Raw genomic sequence first — 9,174 nt, 5'->3', positions numbered from 1 at the left:
CCCAACTCAGGTCGACCCATTGATACATCTAATATGGTCATTACTTGTGAACCTAATGTCAACTTCATGTTTTAACCTACTAAACAAAACAAAACGATTTCAACCAAAATTTCTTGATTTTAACAAATAAAGGAAAACCGAATAAAACAACAACCAATTTGATTACGTTTTTCATTTTTTGGACTACATAAAGAAAGATGTTGTAGTTCAGGGACTATTTTGTAAAATATGACCCAAATGTTAAGCGGTTTAACCTCTTACGGATCCGCCCCTTTTATTGACTTAAAACCCATCATATAAAACCAAATAAAAAACCCCAGGTTCCCATTTAACTCGTTTTCGTATCCACAATCCCCGTCGTGGTTTTTTGTCTACGCTTCGTCGGATCAGATCACCACAAACAAACCCTAGTAAGTTCCAGCTTCATTTTCTCGAGCAAAATTTTTGGTCTTCTCGTATTGTTACTTTGATTATTCCATGTTTTTTTGTAATCCCAACGCCTTTTTATCGATTATGTATGTATATAGTCGAAGTAATTGACCATATGTGTTCATAATTCATCTTATTTTCGATATTTCTGGTTGCTCGTTCTACATATACATGTAGGTTTTAGTAGCTTTATAATTAGGTTTTCTGTTATGTCCGGGTTATTATTTTATAAAAAAAGGGCTATGTCAGTTTCTTCGTTGATTTGCTGTTTTGTTTCTCTTCGATGGTATAGGCTAGCGTGTGTTAAGTTTATGCTTAATTTGATTTTCGATGGTGATAGTCTCGTGTATGTTTATGTGGATTGTTCGTGGACTTTGAGGTAATTTTGGATTTTAATGGAGTTGACTGGAATCTAACGTTTACTGGTGGATTTTGTTCTGGTGTTTTTTCAGTTTGAGGAAGAGTTGAAATTATGGATCCGGTTGATGCAGAAATTGCAAAGACACAGGAAGAAAGGAAGATTATGGAGGCAGCCCTAGCGCCAAACTCCATTACTTTTGATACTGAGCTTTATGATGGGAGCAATCGGTTTCAGGATTATAACAGGGAGATTCCTGCTAATGATGATGAAGAGAACGCTGATGCCATGGATAATGAGGTTGCTAGGAAATTAGCTTCTTACACTGCCCCAAGGTCTCTCTTGAATGATATGCCCAGAGGTGGAGATGATGACGAATCTTTGGGGTTTAAGAAATCACAGAGGATTATCGACAGGGAGGATGACTACAGAAGAAGAAGGTTGAATCAGGTCATCTCACCAGAAAGACACGATGCTTTTGCAAATGGTGACAAAACTCCAAAACCTGAAACAAGAACATATGCTGATATTATGAGGGAAGCTGCTTTGAAAAGAGAGAAAGAGGAGACATTGAAGGTGATTGCTAGGAGGAAAAAGGAAGAGGAAGAGAACAAAGCAGCTGGAAAGGAAAGGGAAAGGGAACCAGCTGCTTCACAGCCATCTCAAAAGAGAAGAAACAGATGGGATCAAAATCAAGACAATTCAGATGCAAAGAAAGCAAAAAGTGGTTCTGATTGGGATATGCCAGACTCAACTCCAGGGATTGGAAGATGGGATGCTACTCCAACTCCGGGTAGAATCGGCGATGCCACTCCTTCTTTATCCCGGAAAAACAGATGGGATGAAACTCCTACACCTGGTCGTTTGGCTGATTCCGATGCTACCCCTGCTGGTGGGGCCACTCCAGGGGCCACTCCAGCTGGAATGGCATGGGATGCTACTCCAAAGCTCTCTGGCCTTGCTACCCCTACACCAAAACGCCAAAGATCAAGATGGGATGAAACTCCAGCCACCATGGGAAGTGCTACACCTGGCGGTGCTACACCCGCAGCCGCCTACACACCTGGCGTGACACCTGTCGGTGGGGTCGAACTCGCCACCCCAACTCCCGGAGCTATAAATCTCCGTGGCGCCATCACACCCGAACAGTATAACTTACTAAGATGGGAGAAAGATATTGAAGACAGGAATCGCCCTTTAACAGATGAAGAACTTGACACCATGTTTCCTCAAGAAGGCTACAAGATTCTTGAACCTCCACCTTCTTATGTCCCAATCAGAACTCCTGCAAGAAAGCTTCTTGCCACCCCAACTCCTCTTGGAACACCTCTGTACTCGATTCCTGAAGAGAACAGGGGACAACATTTTGATGTTCCAAAAGAAATGCCAGGTGGGCTTCCGTTCATGAAACCAGAAGATTATCAGTATTTTGGCGCTTTGTTAAACGAAGAAGACGAAGAGGAACTCTCTCCAGATGAACAGAAAGAGCGAAAGATCATGAAACTTCTTCTCAAGGTCAAAAATGGAACTCCCCCTCAAAGGAAAACAGCTTTGAGACAGCTGACTGATAAAGCCCGTGAACTTGGTGCTGGACCTTTGTTCAACCGTATTCTTCCTTTACTTATGCAGCCTACTTTGGAAGATCAAGAGAGACATTTGCTTGTGAAAGTTATTGATAGAGTCCTTTACAAACTCGATGAACTCGTTCGACCTTATGTTCACAAGATTCTTGTTGTGATTGAACCTTTGTTGATTGATGAAGATTATTACGCGCGTGTTGAAGGTAGAGAAATCATCTCCAATCTCAGTAAAGCAGCCGGTTTAGCCACCATGATTGCTGCAATGCGTCCGGATATCGACAACATCGATGAATATGTCAGAAACACAACTGCTAGAGCTTTCAGTGTTGTTGCATCAGCACTTGGCATCCCTGCTTTGTTACCATTCTTGAAGGCTGTTTGTCAGAGTAAGAAGTCATGGCAAGCAAGACACACAGGTATCAAGATTGTTCAACAAATCGCCATTCTTATCGGTTGTGCTGTTCTTCCCCACTTGAGGTCTCTCGTTGAGATCATAGAACATGGTCTTAATGATGAAAATCAGAAAGTCAGAACAATTACTGCTTTGTCCTTAGCTGCTCTAGCCGAGGCTGCTGCTCCCTATGGTATTGAAAGCTTTGACTCGGTTCTTAAACCGTTATGGAAGGGTATCCGGTCCCACCGTGGTAAAGTCCTAGCTGCTTTCTTGAAGGCAATTGGGTTTATCATCCCTCTAATGGATGCTATTTACGCGAGTTACTACACAAAAGAAGTGATGGTGATTTTGATTCGTGAGTTCCAGTCACCAGATGAAGAAATGAAAAAGATTGTCCTAAAAGTGGTGAAACAGTGTGTGAGTACAGAAGGTGTTGAGGCTGATTACATTCGTAGCGATATCCTCCCGGAATTCTTCCGGAACTTTTGGGTCAGACGAATGGCATTGGACAGAAGAAACTACAGACAGCTTGTTGACACGACAGTGGAAATCGCAAACAAAGTTGGTGTTCCCGACATTGTTGGACGAATAGTTGAAGACTTGAAAGATGAAAGCGAGCCTTACAGACGAATGGTGATGGAGACAATTGAAAAAGTTGTAGCAAATTTGGGTGCTTCCGACATCGATCCACGATTAGAAGAGCTTTTGATTGATGGGATTTTGTATGCTTTTCAAGAGCAAACAAGCGATGACGCGAATGTAATGCTTAACGGGTTTGGTGCGGTTGTGAACGCGCTTGGTCAACGAGTCAAACCTTATCTCCCCCAAATCTGTGGTACCATAAAATGGCGTCTAAACAACAAAAGCGCGAAAGTCAGACAACAAGCAGCCGATTTAATTTCAAGAATCGCAGTTGTCATGAAACAGTGTCAAGAAGAACAACTAATGGGACATCTTGGAGTCGTGTTATATGAATATTTAGGAGAAGAATACCCTGAAGTTTTGGGGTCTATCTTGGGCGCGTTAAAAGCAATCGTGAATGTTATCGGTATGACGAAAATGACCCCCCCGATAAAAGACCTTTTGCCACGTTTAACCCCTATCTTGAAAAATCGTCACGAAAAGGTCCAAGAAAACTGTATCGATTTAGTCGGACGTATCGCTGACCGTGGAGCCGAATTTGTCCCCGCGAGAGAATGGATGCGGATCTGCTTCGAGCTTCTGGAGATGCTAAAAGCCCACAAAAAAGGAATCCGTAGAGCCACAGTCAACACATTCGGCTACATCGCAAAAGCAATCGGGCCACAAGACGTGTTAGCAACTCTACTCAACAATCTCAAAGTCCAAGAGCGACAAAACCGCGTTTGCACCACTGTAGCAATCGCAATTGTGGCGGAAACATGTTCGCCATTTACGGTTCTCCCCGCATTGATGAACGAGTATCGCGTCCCGGAATTGAATGTTCAGAATGGTGTTTTGAAATCGTTATCTTTTCTTTTTGAATATATCGGTGAAATGGGGAAGGATTACATATACGCGGTGACTCCATTGCTTGAAGATGCGTTGATGGACCGGGATCTTGTGCACAGACAGACGGCAGCAAGTGCGGTGAAGCACATGGCGTTGGGGGTAGCAGGGTTGGGGTGTGAGGATGCGTTGGTCCATTTGTTGAATTATGTGTGGCCGAATATATTTGAGACGTCCCCTCATGTGATAAACGCGGTGATGGAGGCGATTGAGGGGATGAGGGTGGCGTTGGGGGCGGCGGTGGTGTTGAATTACTGTTTGCAGGGGCTGTTTCATCCGGCCAGGAAGGTGAGGGAGGTGTATTGGAAGATTTACAATTCGTTGTATATTGGGGCTCAGGATGCACTTGTCGCAGCTTATCCTGTTTTGGAGGATGAAGGGGAGAATGTTTACAGTAGGCCCGAGTTGACCATGTTTATCTGAGTGGGTGTCTACTTCTTACTTGTTCCTATTATTAACTTTTTCATCTTATGATATGTTATCTTGGATGCTGCTACTTTTTAATATTGTCTGGAGGATATTATATTTTGTTATTTGTGATAATAGCAGCTGGTTTTGTTTGTGATGGGATTGGTGTAAATTTTTGTCTGTTTTGTTGTTTTTCTGGATGATAGGTAGTACCAGAAGCATTGTTTGAAGGTGGATCGGTAGTTCTACATGTCATCTCATGAAGAGGTAAGGTAAGTAATTCACTGATCATTTAATTTGAGTATCAGTTACCATCAACAGAAAAAGCAGGACATTGATTACCTGCAGTTTTCCCCTTGAAACAATCAATGGTGTATGGAAATCTTGATTAATAGATTCTGGTTTACATTATTCGCTACTGGTTGATCATTTTTTTTTCTTGTCAAAATTTGTATTCTCAATTGTTTGTCTAAGATAAACACCTTTTACAAATATCAACAAACTTAACTTAAACTAAATGGTCAAGGCGTTTGGTTTACATTTTGAAAATCGACCTTGCGTTTTTATACACCTAAAGCAAATTATCTTTTTCAGAGATAAAATGTAATACTTGTGAAATGTAATATACTTCACTAGGTATGGTGTTTGTTTTGCGAGTGGTTATTTATCATAAAGGATCTTCCTCGTTGATTCAAAAGTAAAAAAATATATACACAGAATATTTGGCCGGCTATGCAATTGATCAACGTTCAAACCTGGACATGAAGTTTTGAAATAAAGTAAATGAAAGGTTCTGCATGAAGATTGAAGATGTCTGCAAACTAAGAAGATGACAGAACATGTAGTATGCGAATTAGACCCTAAAATGTATGCGGATCTTTTAAATATATGTATTGGGCTAAAAGAAACTATTTTTTGGGTAACAAATAATTATTTATAGTATAATTCTACATGTTACAAACAACTTAAAAACATGTTTTTTTTTTGTTGAATTTTGATATGTAAAAATCATTCTATTTTTTATTATATTTATATAATTAATATATACAAATATATATATTTTTGGCATCATCACATTGAAATATATATAATTTATTAACGGCCGCCCATAAAGGTTTCGGGACGAGACTTCCAAACCCTGCCCCCGAATTTAAAACGGGGGTTAACCATGCCCCCACCTCCACTCCCATTCCTGATTTTTTTTCCAACAAATACCCTCATTTAGGACGGGAAAAGACTTTTTGACATCCCTAGTAGGGAATGGTAAGATTCCTAACATCTTGCAATTGTCATATTTTTTAATGTCACTTCATTTTTTTATTATTTAACACTTAATCTTAACATTTGGTAGGGAGTGATAACACTCCTATCACTCTATTCTTTTTTATTTTCTTTTTCTAATTTAATTTAATAGTTTTATTTAATATACAAACATTTTTTGTGCACAAATATTAAACATATTTTATTTTTTTAAACCACAAACAATTAATATAATATAAATTATATTCGGATAAAAATCAGATTTATGTTAGGGGGGAAATGGGTTTCCACCAATCTATCTTTAAAATTTTGACGAGCTGACCTTAGCTTCCCCTTAGCGAGTGCTAGGGGGTGGTGTGCGTTTGGGTTTAGCGAAGGTTCTTAACACCCCCACTCCTCTTAGCCTTAAAAGGCTTTATTGACTTGAACTCTAACTTAATTTGAGACTTAATTGTTTTTCGTTAAGACTCAGGGGAGTTTTAGTCATTATGCTTAACTTGCGAGCTAAGTAAACTTCAACAAATATATAGACAAGTAATTTGTTCACCCACATTGGAAGGAAGGGTGAATGGGAGCCGGATGAGATTAAAAAAAATGTAAAATTATTGAAAAAATGCGGATATGTATTTATATATTATTATTAAAATAAAAACTATTATTATTATTATTATTATTATTATTATTATTATTATTATTATTATTATATGTTACTAATTGCAAATGCAAAATGAAGAGTTTATTTATGTGTTTTTGATTTTTGCCACAAAAATTTGCAATACTAACATATTTGGTCTTCTATTTCTTTGTAAAAAATTCCTTGTTTAAACAAGGATGCAAGTTGTGAATCACTCTGACCACCAGAATCACCACCTTTGCTTAATCTCGAAAACAAACATACATCTCCATCGGGAAAACTGGAAGCCTCATCGACCAAAGGAAAACAACCACCACCATAATTATACCACTTACTAGAGAACATACACCACCATAGTATTTTGATCTTCATAACCCCACCAACCATCTAATGTGGTAACCACCCATCACAACACCCATTCACACCCTCTATCGTCACCTCTAAACACCGTACGCCACCTTCATACCCATCAACTACCAAACCCATCACTAACATCGGAGCTCTTCACGAGCTGGAAACACCGAACACCACCACCCCTTCACAGTTGTTGCGACCACATTCGAAAACCACCGCATACACCACCATCGACCCTTTACTATCATCACTACAAAAAATCACCAACCATTCAGCCGGCCTTCACCGAAAATACCGATTACCTGCATAGTCGGAACACCCTATTACAATTGATACCTCCATCATCGGTTCTAATGGCTTTTATGATACAAACCCTGTGATTTTATACATATATAAAATTGCATTAAATTAAAAACTAAAAATATTATATATATATATATATATATATATATATATATATATATATGTGTGTGTGTGTGTGTGTGTGTGTGTGTGTGTGTGTGTGTGTGTGTGTGTGTGTGTGTGTGTGTTTTGGTCAAAATTTAATCAAATGTAAATCAACTAAATTGTATGAGAGACTATGATATTGTAATCGAAACAAGTGAGCAAATCAAGAGTTGGTGACACAAGTGGTTTACAAGGAAAACCCTTGATCCTTGATAGGATCTCCGACATAAAACCGTGGGAGGTGATAATAATCACATGCCTTGTTATTTTTATTTAAATGAACTGTTAATGTCACACCCGACCGAGGCGGCAGAACATGCTGGGTTGTGCGACTAAGTTCATGGATCACAGATAAACTGATTATATAACACAAGTACAACAATAAACAAAACAACATTTGTATTCCATATTTAAGCTTGGATACAAGGTTCTTACAGATATGAATAATACATGAATTACAATAACCGATAGGCAAACCTAACCAAAAAATAGTAAATTAAATCGCCTGCAATCCATGATTTTCCGTTGTCTGAATGCTTGAAATTATTGATTCCCTGAGAATACATGTAGTCTGAGAGTCAACACAAGGTTGGTGAGAGTTACAGGTTTTTCTGTTAACAACAATAATATACTTTTAAAAAGTCTAAAAAGTATTGCCTTTGTAAGTATAACCCTATTTAAAACAATGTTTGTAAAAAGCCTTTGATTAAGTTTTGGAAACCAAATTGTATCTTTGAATAAGTAAATCCATGCTTAAAATTGTTTTGAAAACCACAAAGCTCATGATGTGTAGTAAGAGAAAGAGTTTTTAGTTAATGTTTATAGTAAGTCCTATAACCGAGTTATGTAACTGAATGTACCCCTTACAATGCTTCATTGGACGTTGTAGTAAAGATAGTAGACACTTATCACCCGATTGATGGATCGGTCGAGGTTGTAGCTAGCAACTGCAGGTGGGGATGTCAATCCCGTGTAGATCTATACATACGTATCTCACTCCAAAGATTCATGGTTATAGTAGTATGGGTATGCTAAGTGTTTAGACTTGGTTACTGAATATAGTCTCACTAAAAATCCCTTAACTAGGGTATGTGAAAAGCTCTCAGCCCTAAATTATAAGTAGATAAGTTACTAGACATAATGAATTTGTATAAAGTTTATAAAAGCCAAGCGTAATTGGTATGCAAGTATAGTATAAGGCACTAGCTTTTTTAACCATGTGTGTTTCATGTATAAACTTGTACATACAATTGTATAGTTAACATCTTTAGGAATACCACACAGTATTATGATAGGCGTTTTATGACACACAATGTCACATAAAATGATAGGGTTTTGTAGTAAAAGGCGTATGTTATTTTTAGTAGTTGTATTATTCTAACAATATAACATATGAAAATATTGAAGTTGAAAACTAGTTTATGTACTTATAACATATAAATGCCAAACCATTGTTTTATAAACTAGTATAGTTTTTACATAAAATGATAATATTTTATGTGTATTTTGTATGAATTAATATTATTTATCACATGTATTCTCACCCAAAACATGTAAAAATATAAAAGAAGAGCCGTAACACTCACCTTAAAGTGTTGTTGTCGATTTGTTTCAAGTATTCGATATGAGGAACCGAGATGTGTTGCTTCGAACACGAACCTCCGAGATTAATTTAGTTTCCTAGGAATTTTAATAAAAATTAATACGTAGAGGGTTATTTGGTAATTTAAACAAAACATAGGGCCCATTTATTAATTTAAATAAATTAAATGGGACCAAGTTA

General features: G+C 37.9%; 1 protein-coding gene across 6 annotated transcripts; it reads left to right on the top strand.

Moving 5' to 3' along the window:
- Positions 1-273: 273 nt before the first annotated feature.
- LOC145060564 (splicing factor) lies at positions 274-5,722 on the top strand. Of its 6 annotated transcripts, none has more exons than XR_013686816.1 (4): positions 274-410; positions 882-4,711; positions 4,903-4,963; positions 5,414-5,722. XR_013686816.1 is itself a non-coding variant. In XM_079008207.1 (3 exons), exon 2 carries the CDS (start codon positions 902-904, stop codon positions 4,709-4,711), a length of 3,810 nt encoding a protein of 1,269 aa, XP_078864333.1. In that variant the 5' UTR covers positions 274-410; positions 882-901; the 3' UTR covers positions 4,903-5,107. The 6 variants fall into 6 exon arrangements, 2 of the variants coding, with proteins under 2 accessions (XP_078864333.1, XP_078864334.1); XR_013686815.1 differs by having other exon boundaries at positions 5,333-5,722; XR_013686814.1 differs by having other exon boundaries at positions 4,903-4,968.
- Positions 5,723-9,174: the final 3,452 nt, after the last annotated feature.

The sequence above is a fragment of the Lactuca serriola genome, chromosome 6 (genome assembly GCF_051521515.1).
Source record: "Lactuca serriola cultivar US96UC23 chromosome 6, Lser_US96UC23_V15, whole genome shotgun sequence".
Classification (NCBI taxonomy): Eukaryota; Viridiplantae; Streptophyta; class Magnoliopsida; order Asterales; family Asteraceae; genus Lactuca; species Lactuca serriola.
The sequence above is the reverse complement of the archived record's forward strand: the minus strand, read 5'-3'. Positions and strand labels throughout refer to the sequence as shown.

Coding starts and splice junctions, on each gene's coding strand:
- LOC145060564 (XM_079008207.1), top strand. CDS start 902: ATGGATCCGGTTGATGCAGAAATTGCAAAGACACAGGAAGAAAGGAAG.